The 23,116-nt window shown below is 45.9% G+C and overlaps 1 protein-coding gene across 8 annotated transcripts in view; it reads left to right on the forward strand.

Moving 5' to 3' along the window:
* DYRK1A (dual specificity tyrosine phosphorylation regulated kinase 1A) overlaps positions 1–3,462 on the forward strand; it is a 144,271-nt gene extending 140,809 nt beyond the window's left edge. For all 8 annotated transcript variants that reach the window (XM_032354902.1, XM_032354893.1, XM_032354946.1 and 5 more), the window contains one exon: positions 67–3,462. In XM_032354902.1, the coding sequence (XP_032210793.1) occupies positions 67–687 (621 nt within the window). In that variant the 3' untranslated portion in view covers positions 688–3,462. The remainder of the gene's footprint in view (positions 1–66) is intronic.
* Positions 3,463–23,116: the final 19,654 nt, after the last annotated feature.

Genomic DNA, 23,116 nt, shown 5'->3' on the forward strand with positions numbered 1-23,116 from the left:
TTGGTTGAAGATGAATTAAGGCTTGGACCGGTACTCTGAATAAACCCTTTAAAAATCTTCTTACAGGTGCGTCAGCAGTTTCCTGCTCCTCTTGGTTGGTCAGGCACTGAAGCTCCTACACAGGTCACTGTTGAAACTCATCCTGTTCAAGAAACAACCTTTCATGTAGCCCCTCAACAGAATGCATTGCATCATCACCATGGAAACAGTTCCCATCACCATCACCACCACCACCACCACCACCACCACCATGGACAACAAGCCTTGGGTAACCGGACCAGGCCAAGGGTCTACAATTCTCCAACGAATAGCTCCTCTACCCAGGATTCTATGGAGGTTGGCCATAGTCACCACTCCATGACATCCCTGTCTTCCTCAACTACTTCTTCCTCTACATCTTCCTCCTCTACTGGTAATCAAGGCAATCAGGCCTACCAGAATCGCCCAGTGGCTGCTAATACCTTGGACTTTGGACAGAATGGAGCTATGGACGTTAATTTAACCGTCTACTCCAATCCCCGCCAAGAGACTGGCATAGCTGGACATCCAACATACCAATTTTCTGCTAATACAGGTCCTACACATTACATGACTGAAGGACATCTGACAATGAGGCAAGGGGCTGATAGAGAAGAGTCCCCCATGACAGGAGTTTGTGTGCAACAGAGTTCTGTAGCTAGCTCGTGACTAAATTGAAACTTGAGTTTGTTTCTTGTGTGTTTTTATAGAAGTGGTGTTTTTTTCCAAAAAACAAAGTGCAAAGCTGCTTGCATCAGAAGGAGATTAACACACTGAACCGCTACAAGAGGGCAAAGCTGACTTTATTTTTTTTTTTTTAACTTGAAAAGATTGCAAAGGGACAATGAAGTTTTTAAAAGAGCCATGTCCAAACCCATCGTTATGGATAGCGCAGAGGTGTCCTCTTTTTGCCTCCCCCATTTTAACTTGCCGCACCCCAGTCATAGTGGGGTTTTGTCTTTCTGTTCCACAAAAGTTAATGTTCAGATGTTGGTCTTGGTCATTTGCCAACTAATTTTAAAATAAAAAGGCACTGCACATAATTTGCATAAAGGGCCCCTTGAGGGTGTTTCTTTTTCCTTTTTGTTTTTTCCTCTTTTTTATTTTTTTTCTTCCCCTCATTTGTTTTGTTTTGGGTAGGGCGGGGGGTGGGAAATTTGGGTTTTTAAGTCCTCTAAACACACTTGGGCACAGAAATGCAGTACTGTAAGGAAGAGGGACCTCCAGCTTACACAAACATCACCTTCAGCTGTATGGAAGGGACGGTTGTATTGGAGCTTGTAAGGCACAGTAAGCATGCTAAGTGGCGGGGATCAGCACTCTCCTGTCTGAACCTACTGAGGAGCAAAGCAGCAATTACATGGGATCCTGTGGGTCTCCTGTTGTAGAGGCCACAGTAAGATAGTAATGGAACATGACCGGTCTCCTAACCAAGGTGCACTGAGAAGCAATCAACGGGTCAGTTGTGGCCAGTCCTGGGGAGGTCTGAGTGGTGGTCTTTGGGATAACCTTTGGCCTTATGGATTTGGACTCGAAATTAGAAGAGCCTACCATTTCAGATGCAATCACTTTTGGACATGCTTTTGCAGACAGTCCTTAATGCTGAAAACACAGAGAATGGGTAATTCAAGAGGCCTTTCTTTTAAAATAGACTTTTGTGACCCACTAATTGTAAGGTATTGCAAGGTCACTTTGCGTGTGTCATATAGTTGACTTCCTTATTGGTTGAAGGTCACAGAAGTAGTGGTTTGCTTTGATGGAAATAGCTACAGCTGTGTCCCTTCTGCTTTTTACTTTTTTTTTTCCTTTTTCTTTCTTTCTTTCTTTTTTTTTCCTTTTTTTTTTTTTTTTTTTGCTTTTTTCCTCGGCACGTGGTATCTCCACCATTTCTTCTGCACAAAGATGTCTTCTGTTCATCCTGAACATTTTAAAAAAAAAAATGCAGAATTTTATGTGACTGCTTTTTTGCCTCACAATTATGCTGTGAATTTTACAAAAATTTATTTTCTTTTTTGATAATTTATTGTACCAAAGCTGTTTTTATAGCACATAGATGTCTGTAACCAATAATGTAGCAGTTCTGCACTTTGACACAAGGTGTAACTAGACCATTTTTAAATGTCAGTTGAAAATTATGGCTGTACTATTGCTTAAACAAAACTGGAACTGTCGTTGAATCCATAGCCAATACATCTACAGCAATCTGTGTACTGAGCATAATAGATTGACATCTAATTCAAGATTACAACATCTGTTACATTCTAAATGTGTTCAGGCTTCTGAAGGTAAAGGGACACTGGATCCAGAAGCTATGGAACCAGCAGTTGATTCTTGTATTCCTGATTAACCTACTTGTAAACTTGAAAGCAAGACCTCGATTGCACCAACAGGTCCAGAATACGAGCACGAGTAAAGCAGAACTCTCATGCATGACCTGAAGTGAACAGGCTGGTGTTTAACAGGTGCCTAGTTTTGAGATTATGCTGCCTTAATGTAACACAGTCTGGCAGTTGCTAAATTTGTGTTCCCATTTTAAATTGACCAATTTTAGGGTGTTATACTTTTGAGCGGTTGAATTGGGAGAATGAAGATAAGTAATTTATCTGTCCAGGATCAAAAGAAGCCTAGGAAAGAAGCAGTAATCTACCTCTGCCGATAACCCTGTTCAAAACAACTCAGCAGAACACCACATTACTTTTTATTGGTCAATTCCATGTGGCTGACTAGGTCAATTTTTTCTGAACAAAAGCAGGTTTTTATATGTAAACAGTGACAAAGGAAAGGCTTAAAACGATGTGAATGTGAATGGAAACTTGGAAATACCCGTTTTTATAATCCACAAATTTTTTTTTGTTGTTAATCAGGAAATCCATATTTTGTAATTAAATGTCAAGCCTGTGGATGATTTTTGAACTTGGTAGTTCATAAAGGTTTACAGTGAATAAAAGGATACCATCTTGAGTATAGCAATATCAAAAGGAATCAGTAGTTACTGCTGTTTAGGAATATAAGGGGAAGATACTCTTTGGGTCAGGTCATTTTTTTCTGTGCTGGTTGCCACATCTTAGCAAGCACCAAAAAAACAAAAGCAGTTTTTAAACCGCTACTTACATAAAGGAAATCATAAAATCCAATGCTTCTGCATACTGTGTTATGTTACAGTCCAGTTTTGTGTGCTTTACTACACGGTTTGGTTACAGGACTTCTGTGCATTGTAAAACATAAACAGCATGGAAAAGGTTAAATACCTGTGTGCAGATTGTAAGATCTGGTCCGGACTTGCTGTGTATATTGTAACGTTAAATGAAAAGAACCCCCCTTTGTATCATAGTCATGCGGTCTTATGTATGATAAACAGTTGAATAATTTGTCCTCAGACTCTTTACTATGCTTTTTTAAAATTAAGAAAAATGTAAACATAGTAAAATCTTCCTATGCAATTAACCTGGTTCAAGTAATGGTCTGGTAGGTATATTGAGTGTAAATTCAGTCAGAGGTGTGAAAAGGAAGATAGTATTTACGTTGACCTAGGTAGGCGTCCCAGATCTCGGGAGGTCAAGATTGGAGGGCTTGATTTTGATCGTTTTAATTTTAAGATGGATTCTCTTTGTGAGTGATTAACTATATTCAGTTTCTCTCTGATTCAAAGTGCTAATAGTTCGTAGTGTTCAGAATGGCTGTGAGGGTTCAGTGGTTTTCTCTTTGTGGCTTTGACCTGCTGGAAAGCAAGAGGAAATACGTCTTGTTCCTCCTTGCCCAGATCCGCGTATGGGGGCAAGTCAGGGACTTTGTTGTACAGAGTCTGAAACTCTTGCCACAGTGCATACATGTCTGATCTAAAGTCTTCTCTTTTTATAAACTAATCTGTAAGTGTGTATTAAGGTACCTATCAAGGCCACAAAAACCTTACTTAAAATTTTAATTCTGATTCTGTAGAATGCAGGTTGGTCACACAGAGTTAGACTTCACATGTAAGAAAGAAAAACTTTGGTTTTTTCTTAGGCTATGAGTTTACTTACTTAGGTAAGTGGCACATTTTGTTTGTGTGGTGTCAGATTTCAAAAAACCCTAGGCTTATTTTGGTAAGTGTTAGAACTCTCTGCAAAAAAATCATTATGGCTGTGGTCATTCTAGAAGGAGCGCAGGATGCCTGCGGAGTTTGCCCCCGTGCCCTCCTTTCCAGCTCCTGTGTTGTTAACTTCCTGGTAAAAATAAGTCCTACGATAGGGAAGTACAGAAACTACAAAGACGAGATAGCAAATGCCCAGTTTCTTCCAGGTCCCCCAGTTTCCTTTTGGCCTTTGCTTTGTTCAGTCTCAGAGTACAAGCTCAGTACTCATTTTTATATCCGTTCTTGTCATGGCGACCATGACTAATAGGCTGGCTTTCTGCCATATATAAAGATCATTTGAGATTTTAAGATTAAGGCTGGGGGTAACACTGACTTTGGTATATTGAGACCGTGTTTAGATTTCATAGAATGCTCCTTGGGATAGCGGGTAGCCCAGCACTGAGAAGCCTTTGGTGTCAGAGTAGAGCAGACGGTCTCATTTTCTTAATCTGGGATCTAACTACACTTAATTTTCTAGGGTGAGAATACACATGGAGTCATTTTTAGGAGAAAGAACAAGAAAAAAAAGCCTAAGAAAATAGCTTATTTTATTCTTCATTGTCCCTCTACTGATAGCAGCTCCTTGTCGGTGTGTCCACCAGAGTTGTCCTCGGGTCATCTGGCCTTCACCCTCTACTGATAGTTCTTACGTATTTAAACATGGTGTTCAAAGCACTAGGTATTTTTGAGCCAGACTCAGTGAGTAAGGTAAGTGGACCATCGGGGGAGGGGGGTGGTGGTGTGTGTGTGTGTGTTCATGTGTGTGTGTGTGGCTGGCTGGCGTTACGGACACCCACGGTCCCAGGTTCGAGTTGCTTGAGCTGAGGAAGGACAAAGAACCTGGGGTGTTCTTCGTAACTTTTGGAGAGCACAAGTTATGTGTTATCATTAATTTTTTCCCAATTTTTTACCCTAATCATGTTCAAAGGACAAAAAGCTATTTCCCCAACAAAAACATTCAGATTTAAGCACACGCATGATAACCAGGTATGAGTATCCCGTGCTTTCCAAATGTTTGCCTTTGCTTTCGTAAGACAGACATTAGTATGGTATCAGCTGCTTTTAAGAGCGAAAATCCTCTTGCGATTTCTTGCATTCAGTGAGAACAAGTGCCAATGTAAGTCTTGGGCCACTCGGGCTTATGGAAGCTTTCAGAAAATGCTCTATTTTTAGATAGCAGCAACCTGTACTGGATGCCGCAGGTTTCTGTATGCGGTCTCTTATGTTTGCCCGCCGTGAGAGTATGTCCTTTTATTAAAAATTTAGTGGGGTGTGTGAATTTCAGCTTTGGCCTCTCGTGAATTGCCTGCCTTCCACGGTAGAACCTGGGAACACTGCTTCAGGGCAGCGCCGAGGCACAGACAAACCTTCCGCAGGCTTCCCTTTGCTTTCACTAGGCATGGCATGTCCAGGCTCACCTGGGTTCGGAGGAGTAGAGTGCCAGAGCAGGAATCATCCTGGCTAATAAAATGCATTTGTTAAATGGGGAGGTAAAATAACGGGAAAGTTTCTGGTGGAGGATGGAGGAAATGGGGGTGGGGCCCGGACATCACGTTTTTAAGGCAGCTCTGCAGGGGCTTCTGCGTGATTCAGGGCAGGAAGATGCATGTGGCTCATCTTGAGTCTGAACGCAAGCTTTGTATAGTTTATTTATTTGAAGTTTTTATACACAGATGTTAACATATAATTGAACAAGGTAAAATACATAAGTGAACAATTAAAATTCACAACTTATACTGCATTCATTATAAAATGTTACAAACAAGCCCCCCAAGAGAGGCAGAAATTACCAGCTGTAAGTATATAAAACTTGTACAATTTGTGTCTTTTGTCATCTTCCCTTTTCGAAGTGGGTTGATGTGGCATCTTCTTGGTAGCTCTCAGAGGTCCCCTGAGAACGACAGGTGCTGAGCTTCCCAATAGCGGGCCTGGGACCGCGTCCTCAGTGTCTCAGCCTCTCAAACAGTGGAGGGCTTCTCAGGGCACTGGTCTGAGCGAGCAAACGTCTGGCAAGTCTCCGTGATACAGCAACTGTGGTTTTCCGCTCTAGAATTGGGGTCTAATCCTGGGCCAGTCCCTTTACTGGGAATAACTAGTATCCACTAGAAGGGACTCAAGGCAGGTGTCAGTGAGCTGACCAACAGATCTTAGTACAATATGGGGAGCACTCCGTCAATACAGTCTGTGACTAAATGTAGAGCCTGAGTCTGCAGCATGAATGAATCTGCGTTTTCTGTATGAATCCAGCGGACGCCGTGGGAAACAAGGTGAGTACAGTGTTTTCTGTGAATGATTAAACGGGATTATTTTTCAGTTTGCAGTCTGTAACAGGATGCGGACTTTACTACTTAAAACTGCTACTTCCATCTATTTTAGAATTTTGAGGTCTGTTTTGTAGTTTGCTTTGATACAACGTATGATATTTAAATGTTTTATAAAGGATGACTTAAGTAGAATTTTTCTCTGCAATTGGAAGGAGGCTGTTCGGAGGAGTAACCATGGGACGGCGCTGTGGTTAGACCTGGCCGTCCCGAGTCCCAGTAGCCCCGTAATATTGGGGCAGCTTTCAGAGTGTACTTGGTTATAATCCACACTTCGAAAGCATTAAGGAGCTAGCAGCTGCTGTGTTTTGCTTTTTAATTTACTTTGCTGCTCTGTTGCTGCTATGCTGCTATGTATGCCAGCCCAGGGGCCCTCGGCCTGATCTCTTTTCCATTCCCAGGGGATCCTCCCTTCCTTGGAGCGAACAGGACAAATTTCTTAGGGCTTTTTTTGGCCCGTTCATCTGCGTTAGAATATACAGGACTGACGTTCCCTCACGGGGACATGTGCATTACATGGGCCGTGGCTTTGGAAGAAAGATGAAAATGATCTAATAAAGGATCTAAGTGTTCCCCTGAGGTAGATAAAAATTCTTTTGGGAGGTGCCGTCATTACCCCCCACCCCCCAGCACACACCTGAAATTCAGGTAACAGCCTTCCACTCGTGAGTCAAACCCTGCTGCCTCCGAGCCTCCGGGCAGCTCTCCGGCTTCGGCCTGCCCCGTCCGCCCGAGCTGCACTGGGCACGGCCGGTGTGCGGGCCCGGCCGCAGGAGTCCCGCACAGGCCGCGCGCCCCTGGGGTCCCTTTGGGCCCGGCCCAGTCTCATCCTCCCGTCTGGTCTCGGAGCTTCGCTGTTTGCAGGCTGCTTCCCACGGCCGCTGGCTCCTAGGTCTTCCCCCTCGGGCCGGCCGGCCTTCGCAGAGACAGGCTTTCCGGAAGGCGCCTCCCGCCCATCGTGCAGTGGCCGAGGAGATTCAAGCCGGAGGCCTTCCTGTGTGGATACTTGCCAACCCACCGACCTCCCCAGCCCAGCCCTGCTGACGCGAGCTCTGCTTCCTTCGCTCTGGGGCCCAGCGGCGACTGGGTACAAGGAGCAAGGCCGCGCTCTCCTTTACTTGTGGGGTTAAGACCATGAACTTGAAATATCTACCCTGCTTCCTGCAGAAGAAGTGGTTAATCCTGGACGCAGTTTAAACATGGAAAAGTCCTACTCTGAAGAGAAAGAACATTGCAGGGGATCTTGGGGCTGCTGATATAAGGACTACGGAAGACGAGAATGCCTGCCCCGTGCGAGGTGCTTAGCTGTGTCCTAGGACTGACACCAGCCTGTATATCACCGTTTGGTTTTGGGGGTAGGGGCAGGTAGTTGGTGAATAACCCCAAATAAGCCCAGTGTATTCTGGTGTGGGGGCGGACAGGAGTTTTCCTGAGGAACTGAGGCTTAAGTGCTGGTGGGAATGTTCTAGAATCTAGAAGAAGGCAACAACATGTTCAAAACCTGGTGTAACGAGAAACCAGAAGGCCTTGTCAATGTAAGTTTTTAAGTGGTTAGGGTTTACTTATTTGGAGGAAGAGTTGATTGATCTTAGGGATTGATTGGATAGACTGAGAAGTGGTGCAGAGGACCCGGGCTTCTTCCAGCTTTCAGCCTGGGCAACTTTGCAGATGGTCCTGTGCTGATTGTGCAACCAGGGGCCCTCAGGCAGGAGCAGGTGTGCCAGCTGCCTGTGCATTCAGATACAGGACGTGGAGTGTGGAGGGCTTAAGGGCATCTAAGTGAAGAAGGTCCAGCGGGTAATTGCCTAGAAGGAAATGGGTTGAAGGTAGGGAAGTTGGGCCTGGGGCTGATAGGTCTGCGAGCTTCTCAGGCAGGTAATGGTGATAAGGTGATGGATAGGGGGCTAAAAGCAGAGCCTGGGCACCTCAACACGAGCAGCCTATCTGTTCCCTGAATTAACCCCATCATGGCTTCCTTGACCCTCGGTGTCTCTCGGAGGGTAGAGATGTCCACTCTGGGTGGTCTGGGACTGGCAACGTCAGCCTCAGAATCTCAGGTCCCGCCCACATTCAGAATCTGCGTCTGAACAAGGCCTGGGCAGTGCATAGGTGTGATCAAGTTTGAGAAGCACTGGTCAGCATCACCCTTTACATTTGGGAAAACCTAAGAGGTTAAGCAACTTGAGTTCAAGAGCCCACAACTGGTCAGCGACTGGCCTCTAATGCAGCCTGCTTTCAGCTCTCTATGCTGACCCTGACTTTCAAGATCACCTAGCACAACTGACAGCTGGATGGACCCCTAGACGCAGAGTTGTGGGGGAGACTAATTTCAAAGAATACAGATTCTCAGCTTAGGGGCTCAAGTGTGCTTAGTTATTTAAGAATGACTGCATTGTTGTCCTGTTGAGCCACTGTGGTGCCTAAAGAGTTTTTATTTTTATTTATTTTTTTTTTAAGAGTCTTTATTTTGACAGGCTTTTCGTGAATTTGGAAGTGAGCTGATATATCTCTGATTTTTTTTTTTTTTAAATTTCACTGGGCAACTAAAATAGCTTCCAGGAGGCTCTGACGAATCCAGCAGAGACCGTGTTGCTTCCTCTTCCTCTCCCTTCTCCCCTCCCCTTTTCTCTAGGTCATTTTCTTCCCTTCTAGTTTACAAGGTTCAAGAATTCCTACCCCAGCAGCAGCTGCAGGGATGTTGTGATGAAACGCTGGGTAGCAATTTGCAGCAACTGATTATCGCGTGTGGCATTCAGTCCCCCTCGTCTTCTCCGGTTGTCCCCCCAACTCCATGCCCCATAGTTACTCTCCATCCAGATGCACTGTAGTTAGACACTTTCCATGTGAGAGAGGGCCCCGGGGCCATAGCACTGGACCAAGAGGTTGGGAGGCCCTCTAGGACTTGGAACAAAGGTAAAAATAGGGACAGAATGGAAGAGAAATAGATGCATTGTGTTCTAGTGATTGCCAGGAAGCTTCATTTGTCTCCCTGAAACCTCTCAGCTTGCTTTCACGCTGCTGTTACCTGCATTTGTTTGTTAGCAGCAGCAAACCCTGGGCACATCCTTCCACAGTGATGGGCCCTTTAGGGGCCATCTAGAGCTCTAGAAGGGCAGGGCCGACTGACCCCTGCTTCATAGATGGAATTGTCATAGATGACATATCATTGTCATTGTCCATTGTCATAGATGACATATCAACAAATCACAGCCACTCATCTGTGTGTGTGTGTGCGCGCGCGTGCGTGCTTCTACATGTGTGACCCATCCAGCCAAGAATGGTTTGTACACTTCAAATAGTTGAAAAACATCACAGGACACCTGGGTGGCTCAGTCAGTTAAGCATCTGACTCTTGATTTCAGCTCTGGTCATGATCTCAGGTCCATGAGATTGAGCATGTCCGGCTCTGTGCTGGGCATGAAGCCTGCTTATGATTCTCTCTCTCCCTTTCCTTCTGCCCTCTGCCCGCCCCCACAAATAAATATAAATAAATAAGGTTGAAAAACATCAAATGAATATTTTATGATGTGAAAATTTTATGAAATTTAAATTTCCGTATCTATAAATGAAGTGTGTATTGGAATACCATCACATTCTTTAAAATTTGCACATTGTTCTGTGGTTGCTTTTGGGCTACAATGGCAGAGTTGAATAGGTGCCACAGAGAGCTGTGTGGCACGTCGTTCTGCTGCGTGGTGGACCACAGATGGCTGCAACTCTGTCATAGTTCAGCAGCATCTGAGTGCCACACGTATGACTGTGCCTCTGTGTCGTACTCTTTATTGCCCGTGTCCACCCATCACGTCAACACAAGAAAGGAGGACAGGAGATTTCGGGTCTCTCTGTGCTTCTCCAGCGTGGTGGGGGGTGGATTATTTCGTCACCAAATTAGGTGGTAGCATGCAGTGATGTCACAGCTGTCATAGAGTACCATTGATGTTGGCCTTCTCCATCTAAACCTGCACTGGAATATTTCTAACAAGAAAGCGATGGCCAGAAAAATTAGAAAATTTAAAATTGAATATCTAATCACAGAATTTCTTCACACAAATAAAGGAAAATGTTGCTACAAGCAAAGTAGGTTTCTGATGGGCTTCTCTGTTAGCCGAACACGGAAACCACTGTCCTGGGGTGATTTCATGAAGTCAAGTGTGATGAAGCAGCTGTAGAAATATGCCCAGAGAAAGTCAGTTTGTTTAGGACTGTCAGCCTCTCACTGACAGCTGCTGCTCCAGGTGTTGAGGGGATTATGAGCAACATCAAGTGTCCATTAACAAACCAAGCAAGTGATTTTGAGTGGTTGTCCCTGACTGTTGTTACAAGAGTTGACCTATGTCATATGCATGGTTCAGACATTTGATGAGTCTGTGCCAAGCCAGGAGCTACTGATGACTTCAGCTGTCAACACTCTGCGGAAGAACCACAGGCAGAAGTGCTTTCAAAGTTGAGAGAAGGGATTCAGTACAACCTGAAGTGGAAACCGCTAGGATGTGTCACAGTTGATGTTGGAAAAAATACGTGTGAAATAGAAAAGGCTTACTAGGCCAAACACACAGAGCTTGTAATAACATCAGGTGTTAGAGCCTATGGCTATTTACTGCATTGTTTAAGTCAACAGGTATTTTGTGGAAAAACATTTGACTCATGTTACTGAGCCAATATTTTCAACAGTGAACTCTGTTTGCTGCTATGGACTGAACCATCAACAGGTCCATGAATTTTTTTCATCAGCAACAGTAGCTGAATATCCTGACGTGGTCTATCCCACAGCAGTTCAGTGGTGTAGTCCGTGGTCAAGTTTAATTTCAATTTTTGAGCTTTGGACCAAGACTGAACTTTTTCTGAATGAGAAGAACTGCCCTCAAACCCCAAAAGGCTTTGGAAATTCATTTTGACTGAGACTTCATTTCTCAATGAATTCTATCTAAAATCACCAGGCAAAACAAGGTTTATATGTGGAATTCCTACTGTGGTAGACTCATTTCAACAGGAACTAGTGTTGGAATCACAACTATCGGTAGACTGCATCATTACACGTCTGGTGTTGGGAAGATAACACAAGAACCAAGAGTTCCATTCTCACCCATGTTTGCAGCAGATGTGGTATCTGGGCTCAAACTGCAGTTCAAGAAGTGTTTTATAGCCCTTGAGGCAAATCCCAAAGAACTCTCTGTATTGCCACATCCACTCAACGTCAATGGAGGATCTCCCACCCAACCTTCAGTTGGGATTAACCTGTTACGAGGCAAACTTTCTTAGAAAAATCTAATCAAACTCCATAAATGCCTTTCAAGTGGTAAACAAGCTCATCTGAAAATCCTGTGCTTATGGCTTGATACCAGTCTTGTGAAGTATCTATCCCCGTGAAGACTTTTTCAAAGACGAAATCTGCAAAACCTTACTATAGATCAGTGTTAACAGAAACGCGGGCAATTGATTTGGACAACAGGCAACTCGAGCTTTAACCTCAATTCAGTGAAATGTTGTCACCCCCAAATTAAGTTTATTCTCAGGGCACCTGGATGGTGCAGTTGGTTGAGTGTCTGACTCTTGATTTCAGGTCACGTCGTGCTCTCAGGGTCATGGGAATGAGCCCCGAGTCGTGCTCTGCGCTCAGCATGGAGCTTCCTCGAGGATTCTCTCCCACGCTCCCTTTGTCCCCACCCCTGGACTTGTTTGCTTTCTCTCTCATTAGTAGACCTGTATTTTTTTTTATTTACCTAATTATTATTATATTTGAATTTCACCAATTAAAGTTTTTTCTTTTATGATATAAATCCACAGTATCCTAGATTGTTGCCTCTTGGCCAAGAAAACCAAAGCATTTTAGACCTGGCCTCTTAAGAAAAAATCCACCTATGCCTTCAAAAGATGTAGCAAAAGAGGAGTAGGTAGGTTTGGCTTCCCACATCAGTACCCCTAAAAGACAAAGTTTGGGGCAGGGATCCAGGATCCTTTGGCTCTGCTCCTCAGAGAGTCTCTGAACCAGGTAGAGGATGGCCCCTTTGTGCCCTGGTCTGTTGGTTCCTAAGCCTTCTTCCATGCAGAGAACCACCCACCGGACAGTCGCAAGGAGTGATGGCACAGAGGCTAGTTGGTGCCTCAAGGTTTGGTTGCTGAAGCTGTCTGCCCTCGGATTCCTGGTCGCTCTTCATCAGCTTGCCTGCGCAAAGGCAATAGGGGCATTTCTTTTCTCCTGATACCAACCAATTCCCTGATCCTCTCCAAACACCAACTGGGTGTCCCGACAATTCAGTTTGGTTCTGACACTCTCTCCCTGGACTGGCCAGCTTTAGATTAGCTCCCATGATCTCCTCTGGCTCAATAATTTGCTAGAACAGTTCACAGAACTCAATGAAGTATTTCTGTGTACTGGTTATTATGTAAGATCCGAATGACGGATGAAGAAGTACGTATGTAGGGTGAGGTCGAAAGGGTCCCGAGTACAGCAACTTCCATCCCGTGGAGCTGGGGGACGTCACTGCACATGGATGTGTTCACCAACTCAGAGGGTCCGCCATTTGGGTGGTTTTATGGAAGTGTCACTACATAGGCATGGTCAATTTTAACTCCATTTCCAGCCCTTCTCCCTTCTCTGGAGGTTAGGGGGTGAGCTGAAAGTTCCAGGCTTCTAATCAAAGCTTGGTCTTTGTGGTGACCAACCCCTGTCCTAAAGCTGCCCAGGGTTCACCAAGGGTCATCCCCTTAGAACGAGAGACACTCCTATCATGCCAGAAACTACCAGGGATTGAGGAGTTCTGTGTCAGCGACCAGGGACAGAGACCAAACATCTTTCTATGACCCCACAGCAGTCCTTACTTAGAAGCAGCAGTAGTTCTGGTCTCATTGCCTCTAATGCACAGAGCCCGGTGGGGTGGATGCATCCTGTTCTCATCTTCGCTTCCCAGTGGAGGAAACTGAAGCCCCATGGAGAAGTAACTTGCCAGAGTGTCCATGAGCTCCCAACCCCCAGTGGGCCGACTACAGAAACTGCTCTTGGCCCCTCTACCCAACTCCTTTACAGGGACTGCTCAAAACTCCACGGGAGGCACTTCTCTCTTCCCAGCACAAAGTAAGTGTTGAGCAAAGACGGTTTGGAGTCAGGAAGACCCTGTTCTGAATCACAGACCCGTCCTATACGAGTTGTATGTTATTAAGCAAGTTGCTTAGCCTCCCTGAGCACTAAAATGGGGACAGTAACACCACCTTGGAGCATACTTAGTGTGGGCTGTGAGCACGTCTCACCCGGGGTGAGGACTGACAGGGTGATGGGGAAGCCGAGGTGCTCTGTGTGTTCACCCAGGCCCGCAGCCGGTGTACGTCGCCCTTGCTAAGCCCCCTGCTGATCTCCCCCGGGGCAGGAATGATGGGGGGCCCCAAACCGTGAGACTGTCCGGCTTGGGAGTGAGCCTGTCCGGCGTTGGCAGTGAGCCTGTCAAGCGTTGGCAGTGAGTTCCCAGCCAGTGTTGCAGGCAAGATCAGAGGCAAGAAGAGGGTGAGTGAGTCTGGAACCGTAAAAACGGCTGAATTGCCAGGCAATCTGGAAAGACAAGGTGGCATCACTGCTATTAGAATATGTAGAAACCCCTTTCCTGGGGCTGGCAGCAGTCCACAGGGGCACTCTCCGTTGGTAGGCAGCATGCCAGCCCTGGGGCAGCGCCCTGTCCACGTCTCAGCCCGGCCCATTGTCATGGTGGCTCCCACGATCCAGTGTCCTTACCAGCCAGTCCGGGCTGAGCACCGCATTTCTCCCCAGCTCTGGGGCTTCGGGCCAGTACTCAACCTCTCTGGGTCTCTGCCTCTTCATCTTTATTTTTTTTTAAGATTTTATTTATTTTTTTTGACAGAGATCACAAGTGGGCAGAGAGGCAGGCAGAGAGAGAGGGGGAAGCAAGCTCCCCGCTGAGCAGAGAGCCCGATGTAGGGCTCGATCCCAGGACCCTGGGATCATGACCTGAGCTGAAGGCAGAGGCTTTAACCCACTGAGCCACCCAGGCGCCTCTGCCTCCTCATCTTTAAAACGGATGACCCTATTACCCAGCCCGTGGGTTCTTAGGGGATCACATGAGCGAATACACCTGAAGCTCTCACAATGGTGTATGGCGTCGGTTGTCAGTTCTGGCCACCCGGGAGGTAAGGACTGGTTCCTGAGTCCTGGTAACTGGCCCAAGGACACAGTGCTATTGGCTTTGGAGTCAGAAATCCTCCTTGGGTTCAAACCTAGTTTTGTCGACTGAGCGAGTTTACTCGCCATTACCCTCAACTGCCTTCAAGCCGAGCCCCTACCCACTCCAGGCCTGTCTCCCAGCTGCCCTGCCCCCCCATTCTTCCCCGATAGCATTCTCCCATATAAGCCTTGCCCTCTTCTATTTAAAACCTTACCTCTGTCACTGCCAGGATATAATCGAAGGTTCTGGAAAATTCTTTTGAGACCTGACACTCACCCCCCCACCTACCCACAGGCTCCTGAGTTCCAAACTCACGAGCCTCTCAAATGTGCCCGCTTCAGCCTTTGCCCCCGGCTCGACCTTCTGTGAGGCGCTTCTGGTGCTCACAGCGTCCCTCCCTCAGGACCTGTGATCCTCTGTTCCGTGGTACCTGAGTGTGCCCCAGGCGGCGCCCCGGTGCCCGTGTCAGAGTGGACAGTGGCATCTGCCTTTCCTCCTCTCAGGAGAGGCTTCTCCACTTCTCCCTCCAGTGCTGGGGGAAAGTCGGTATCAGATGCCCATGTTTGTTCCAACAGATCCCAGTGAGGGGGCAGGCACCGCATTTCCTTCTGCTACTTAAGTCCCCTCGAGTCTAGAACCGTTTGTTCTCTATATTTGGGGCAATAGAAAAATTCTCCTCACTCTAATATTTTTTCATGGTTTCATTTTTTACATTTTAATCTTTGATCTGGGGGCGCCCAGGTGGCTCAGTCAGTTGAGCATCTGCCTTCGGCTCAGGTCATGATCCTGGGGTCCTGGGATCGTGTCCCGAATTGGGCTCCCTGCCCAGTGGGAAGTCTGCTTCTCCCTGTGCACCCTGCCGCCAGCTCGTGTGCATGCGTGCGCGCGCTCTCTCTCTTTCTGACAAATAAAATCTTAAAGGAAATCTTTGATCTGTTTGGAATTTATGCTGTTGTATGTCATGAGGCACAGATTCAATTGTCTGTTTTCCCAAGTGGCTACCTGGGTGTTCCCCCACCATGCATTAAAAAGCCCATCTCTCCCCTTTTGTTAACGATCCCACATTTATCGTCTGTCACCCAGCATCGCACGGTCACTTGGGTCTTCCAGACGCTGGTTGGTCGGGCCCTCCGCAGCCACTGCCCTGCTGTCTGAGTATGAGGCTGGGTGGTGCCGTGCCATCCGCAGGCCCCCTCTGTCCCCTGCAGGTTGTCCTGGTTGTCCTTCCTTGTTGATTTCCTCCAAATGAATTTTTGAATGAATATGCCTAATTTCAGTAGAAAAGTCTGTAAGTTATGAACTGACTTGAGAACTGACTTTTTAAAAAAGATTTTATTTATTTGATAGACCACATGAGCACAAGCAGGGGGAGGGGCAGGCAGAGAGAGAATCAGACTCCCCACTGAGCAGGAAGCCTGACTTGGGACTCGATCCCAGGACCTTGGACCATGACCTGAGCCGAAGGCAGACGCTTAACCGACTGAGCCACCCAGGCGCCCCGAGAACAGACTTCTTTTGATGTTGAGTCATCATTGTATCCAGGAACGTGGTACGGACCTCTTTTCATTTGTGAAACCCTCTTCTGTGTCTTTCAAGAGTGTTTTAAAGTTCTTCTTCTAAAAGCCCTCCGTAACGCTTGTCCTTTTTACACTGAGATGATTTTGCTTTTTTGTTTCTGCCGTCAGTGGGGTTTTTCCTCTTCCGTGTATCTTCTAGCTGGTTGTTCTATGAACATATGAAGACTATTGGTTTCTAGGTTAATTTTAGATCCTGCTCTCTAAGTTCTCTCACTGTTTTTAGAGGCTTGTTCATGGAATCTTTTGTATTTTTCCAGAATGCAGTGATATTACCCGCAGACAGGTATATTTTATACTTTCTTCCCTGTGCTTATCTTTTTGACATTGTCCTTTGTCCAAGGACACTGGCAATTACAGAAGTGAGAGAGTGCATGTCTTTCTTCTTCCTGACTTCACTGAGAATGCCTCCAGCGCTAGTCCTCCGAGAAGGGAATGCCCCGTCTTCATCTGGGAACCCTTCTTCCCGTAAACTTTGTCATCAGTCCTGCTGTACGAGTCATCTTTTGATTAGTGTTTGCACAATGTATGTTTTGTCATCCTTTTATATTTAGCCTTTTTATATCCTTATTTTTTTGGTGTGCCTTTGCCAAACAGTGTAGAGTGTATCTCATGGATGTATTTTTATCTAGTCTGAAAGTCTTTTTTAACTGGACCGTCTGTCCACTCAGATTTAATATAAGTACTGATCTATATGGATCTATCTATTATTGGGGGTTGTACTCTACATCTGTTTTTCCCCCCTAGTTATTTTCATTCCTATGGCATTTTCTTCTTTTGGATTGATTGTACATTTCTCAATTCTATTTTCAATTTTATTTTTCATTTCAATTTTCCAATTCTCCCATTAGTCTATAAGGTGTACAACGTTCTACTCTATTTTTAGTGGTTACTATAGAGATTAAACAGTGTGACATTTATTTATCAAAGACTAATGGTATTTCAGCATATTTACCCTTTTCCCAGACAATGCATAGGTTTAAGAATATTTTAAACTGTGAATGTTCCTCAGTTTATGTGCTGTACCATATTTTAATTCCATATAACTTTAACCCACCATAGATTATGATCACTCTTCATACAGTCAGCCCATAATAGGGCTCACCCAAATTCAGATTTCCTCTCTTTCGTACTCATTTTTTCCTGCACATCTGAGCTTTTAATTAGAAATATTTTCATTTTGCTCGAAGACCACCTTCTAGTTTCTTTTTTACTGCAGTCTGTTGGTAGTACATTTTTTGCTTTTTGATACTTGAAAACCATTTTTACCTTCATTCTTGAAAGATATTATTTTTAACTTTACTTTTTAAATAATTTCAGGGTTTTTTAAAAGTTACAAAAGTAAGGTGGTGAGATCCCAGATACTTGTCACCCAGTGTTCTCCGAAGTGAACATGTTCTGTAACCCCTAATACAATCATGAAACCGGGAAACTAGATAACACTATGATTCACTAACTTACAGACCTCTTTAAACTTCACCAGGTTTCTGGATGAGGTCCCAGCCAGGGCCACACACTGCACTGATTTTTCCCATGCCCCTAGTCTCCTGCTCAGACATTTCCTTGGTCTTTTATTCTTCTTCTTTTTTTCTCCATGACCTTGGCATTTTTGAAGAGCTCTGGCTACTTCTTCTGTAGAATTTCCCTCAGTTTTGGTTTCCCTCAGTTTGGGTTGGTGTGATGCTTTTCGTGATTTTTGGCAAGAATAGCAGGAAGTGATCATGGACTGTTCTCAGTAGCTCGGTTTGGGGAGGCAGGTGCTGCTGTATTTCCATACTGGTGATGTTAATTTTGATCGCTTTGCTGAAGTGGTATGTTTCAATGTTCTCCATTGTAAAGTTACTCATTTCCCCTTCCTAAGTAATAGGCATTTTGCTGGAGACACTTTGAGACCGTGTGTATTTGTTCTTGAATGCTATGTTAAAATTACCCCCACACTCCAATTAGTGGCTTTAAAATACTAATAACTTATTATGCTCTGTTTCCTTGGGCCAGGAGTTTGGAGCAGCTCCACTGGATGGCCCTGGTTTGGGGTCACTCAAGTGGAGCCTGCAGTCATCTAAAGGTTTACCGGGGCTGCAGGATCCCTGCTGAGGTAACTCCCTTACAGACGCTTGGCTGGAGGCCTCCACCATTCGCAGAATTTGGAGAGGAGCCTCCCCGGAGGGCTCCTGAGGTAGCCACATGACATAGTCCCTCACATTGGCCAGATGAGGAGCTTGAGGGGGAAGCCACAAAGTTCTGTGGCTCATTGGAACAATCTGCCCTTTCTACAATGTCTTCCTGGTCCACCAGTCAGCCCTAGTGAGCGTAGGAGGGGGCTACCCAGCAGCACGAGAACCAGGACTCGGGGTTCCTTGGGGGCCATCCCCATGGGTGCTGGTTCCTCTGAGCTCCTGGCACCACTGCCTCCAACATCCTTCCTTTTCCATGAGAGACTGCCCACGTGTCCTTCAGACTGGTTTTCTCAGCTGTGTCCTTCTCGGAAGACAAGAAACGCACAGTAGTTGGTACAGGGAAACTTCAGTGTAAAGAATTACTAACCGGAGGAATGGGGAGTCGGCCAATGAGAGAACTCTAGGTGGGGTTTAGGCAGCAGTCTCCAGTCCTGGGGCTGAGAGCCAGCCCCTCCCGGAGCCAACCTCCAGACCTGGAGAGGGTACGGCCATGAGTCACCGCACACCAGACAAGTTCGCAGCGGTGCCTCACCAGGGCATGGGCCTGAGACCCGCCCTGTGCTGTGGGAAGATATCCAAAGGAAGGGGCCACATCTCAGACTCCCAGAGGCTGCCCCAAGAGGTGCTGCAGAATCAGAAGCCAGGTAAGAGGGGGAGCCTGGCTGGCCGCTCCCTTCCACCGCACTGCTTGAGGGAAGGCGACTGACAGGCACCCACCCGTGGCTGGGTCTCCCCTGTGAGCCCCCCGGAGCGGGGTGTGCCGTGGAAGCCATTTGTGGGGCACTCCCTGCGAGCTGCTGGGCGTACTTGGGCAGCCATCCAAGGCGAGGTGCTTAGCCAGCAGCACTAATTCATACCAGATGAGCCAAATTATTAATATGGGGTCAAGTGTTTCGTTTCCTAAAGAAGGAAAAGAAACATTCTTAGTTTCATTCTAACCACCTGCTTCTGTGCGAAATTCCTGAAGTGCTACTTGCAGTCAGCCTAGAGGCTTAAGAATCACCTGGTGAGGGCGCCTGGGTGGCTTAGTGGGTTAGGCCGCTGCCTTCAGCTCAGGTCATGATCTCAGGGTCCTGGGATCGAGTCCCGCATCGGGCTCTCTGCCAGCAGGGAGCCTGCTTCCTCCTCTCTCTCTCTCTGCCTGCCTCTCTGCCTACTTGTGATCTCTCTCTGTCAAATAAATAAATAAAATCTTAAAAAAAAAAAAAAGAATCACCTGATGATGGTTTTCTTTTCTTAAATTTTTTTAGCCCATCCGCCACCCACCTCCCTACATCAACCTTCAGTTTGTTCTCTGTAGTTAAGAGTCTCTTATGGTTTGTCTCCCTCTTTTTTTTTTTTTCTTTTCTTCCCCATGTTCATCTGTTCAGATGTCCATGTGTTCATCTGCTTTGTTTCTTAAATTCCACACATGATATTTGTCTTTGACTTATTTCGCTCAGCATAATACCCTTTAGCTCCACCCACATTGTTGCAAATGGCAAGATTTCATTCTTTTGATGGCTGAGTAATATTCCATTGTGTAAATATACCACATCTTTATCCATTCATCTGTCAATGGACATTTGAGTTCTTTCCATAGTTTGGCTATTGTGGAGATTGCTGCTGTAAACATTTGGGTGTACATGCACCTTCAGATCACTACATCTGTATCTTTGGGGTAAATACCCAGTAGTGTGATTGCAGGGTCACAGGGTAGCTCTCTGTTCAACTTTTCGAGGATCCTCCACGCTGTTTTCCAAAGTGGCTGCATCAACTTTCATTCCCACCAACCATGTAAGAGGGTTCCCCTTTCTCTGCATCCTTGCCAACATCTGTTTTTTTCCTGACTTGTTAATTGTAGCCATTTTGACTGGTGTGAGGTGGTAGTTTTGATTTTTATTTCTCTGATGTTGAGTGATGTTGAACATCTTTTCATGTGTCTTTTGGTCATCTGCATGTCTTCTTTGGAAAAGTGCTTGTTCATGTGTTCTGCCAATTTCTTAACTGGATTATTTATTTTTGGGGTGAGTTTGTTAAGTTCTTTATACATTTTAGTTACTAACCCTTTATCAGATATGCCACTTACAAATATCTTCTCCCATTCCATAGGTTGTCTTTTAGTTTTATTGATTATTTCCTTCACTTGCAGAATACATTGCTACAGCTGAGGTCAAAGGGGTTCTGCCTGTGTTTTCCTCTAGGATTTTGATTGTTTCCTAGGTCTTTCATCTATTTTGAATTTATTTTTGTGTATGGTATTGGAAAGTGATCCATTTTCATTCATCTGCATGTGGCTGTCCAGGTTTCCCAACACCATTTGTTGAAAAGACTGTCTTTCTTCCATTGGATATTCAAGCCTCCTTCATCGAAGATTAGTTGACCATAGAGTTGAGGCCCCATTTCTGGATTCCACGGATCTATGTGTCGGCTTTTTGCTTAGTACCATTCTGTCTCGATGACTATAGCTTTGTGAGAGACCTTGAAGTCCAGAATTGTGATGCCTCCTGCTTTGCTTTTCTTTTTCAAGATTGCTTTGGCTATTAGGGTCTTTTGTGGTTTCATACAAGTTTTAGGATTGTTTGTTCTAGCACTGCGAAACAGTGTTCTAGCACTGTGAAACAATTTAGGATTGTTTGTTCTAGCACTGTGAAAAATGCTGGTGGTATCTTGATTGCAATTGTGTAACAAATGCCGGACAGTTTTGATAGACATATTTAAAGTGTGTGGTTTGATCAGTGTTGGTGCAGGTACACACCTGTGTAGTCCCCTCCATCAGAACAGAACAAGCAGTGCTGGAGAGAATGGCCCTGAGAGGCAGGAGGAAGATGAGTGATAGTGCACGGGGAGCATGGCGGTGGGGAACTTGCTTTATTTAGCAGGTATTAGAACATGTATAAAGCCACTGAGTGAAGTCAGAGTGGTGCTGCTCTCGGAACAGAGAAGTAGATCCAAGGAAGAGCCGACAAGCTAGGAATACAGCCCTTCATTGACAAAGGGGAACTTAAGACATGGCAATGCCGTAGCTCTGTTGAATGAAACGGTTCCTAAGATGGAGAATACTGGGTGTTCTCAATCTAGTGGGACTGGAGTGCACAGATAATTGTCTTAACATAGGGTAGGCCTTCTTCAAGGTTTTACAGGTTCAGAAGAAGAGTTGAGTGGTTAACAGAGGATATAACACTTGAGAAAGATCTTGAATAAGAAATGAGTTTGTCTGAGAAATGGGAATAGGAGTGACAGAGCTGGTGTTCCTGGCGGAAAGAACTCGTGGGTAAAGGCAGAGAGATGCAGATGCTGTGGTGTTTTTACGGAGGTAGAATCATGCCCCCCCCCCCCCGCCCCAAAGGCATCTGCGTCCTGCTCCCCAGAACCTTTGATATATTAGGTTATGAGTAATGAAGAATTAAGGTAGAATATGAAATTAAGGTTAACCCGATGACCTTGAAATGCAGAGCTTTTTTTTTAGGTCATCTGGTTGGATCCAACATAATCATAAAAGTCCTTGTAAGTGGAGGAGGAGGCAGAAGAGGGAAAGTCCAAGAAATGGCCCTGTGAGAAGCACGTAGCCTGAGTTGCTGGTTTTGAAGATAGAGGAAGGGCCCCAGAGCAGGGATTACAGGTGGCCCTAGAGGCTGGAAAAGCAAGTAAATGGATTTTCTTCTAGAGCCTCCAGAAAGGAACACAGGCCAGCCAACACCTTGATTTGAATGCCACAAGTCCCACTTTGGACTTGTGACTTCCAGCACCACAAGGTGATGCCCTGGTGTTGCGTAAAGTCCCTAAAGTTGTCCTAATTTGTTCAAGCCTCTGCAGGAAACCAGTTCAAGCACCAAGTCAGGCTGGTGGAACGCCAAATCCAAAGGGAAAATGGGAGGAGTCGAAGGCTAAGTGGGGGTCAGCAGCCAGACCATGGGTTCCTCAGATGTTCTCTGAGGGGCTGGCGCCACAGGGGAGGACAGTGACTCCTGACTGAGGGTCATCGCATGGTAGGGAGGCCGTGATGGAGTGTATCCTCTCCTGTGCAGTGACACGGACTTCATATCGGAGACCTCATTCTTTAGAACAGTCTCCGGAAATTACTGTCGTCATGTGGGAAGGGCCACGTGTTCTTTATGTCACCAGCCCCTCTCCTATCCTTTTTATTTCAGGGTTTCCAACAGGTTTGGCTTAACTCCCACTCTCCTCTTACAGTCTGGCTTGACTCAGGTGTCATGGGCCAGACGGGGATCCACCGGGAGGAGAGAGTTCGGGTAGGGAGAGGTGGAGGCCATGCAGGGAGGGACTGGAGGCCCTTGGACACTTTAACGGTGACAGGTGCTCCCCAGAATGGTCCCAGAGTCCAGGCTCCTCGGGGGCCTGTCCCATGCCCGCCATCCCTGCTGCGGTCCCAGGGTCTCAGTGCATGGAAATCCCCTTTGCAAAGGTGACAGAGGGGGTCTCTCCCTTGTAACGGAAAGAGACAAGAACATTCAAATTATTATTGGCTAGGATCAACCAATTTATGGTTGGTTATGATGCTTCCCTGTGGTTTTGCTTTCCACGGCTTCAGGTAGCCGCAGTCCACCGCAGTCTGGAAGCGGGGGATCCTCGTGTGTACCATTAGGAGTCGCCTCCCATTCTGTCCCTCACCTCCTGTCATCTCATCACGGAGGGATATTACCATTTCCCGTCACTGAAGGACAGTGCAGGAAGATACGTTGACACACACAGAGAGAGAGAGAGAGACCACAATCACCTCCTTTTATTACAAAATATTGTTTTAATT

Source organism: Mustela erminea, chromosome 1 (assembly GCF_009829155.1).
Source record: "Mustela erminea isolate mMusErm1 chromosome 1, mMusErm1.Pri, whole genome shotgun sequence".
In the NCBI taxonomy this organism is placed as follows: Eukaryota; Metazoa; Chordata; class Mammalia; order Carnivora; family Mustelidae; genus Mustela; species Mustela erminea.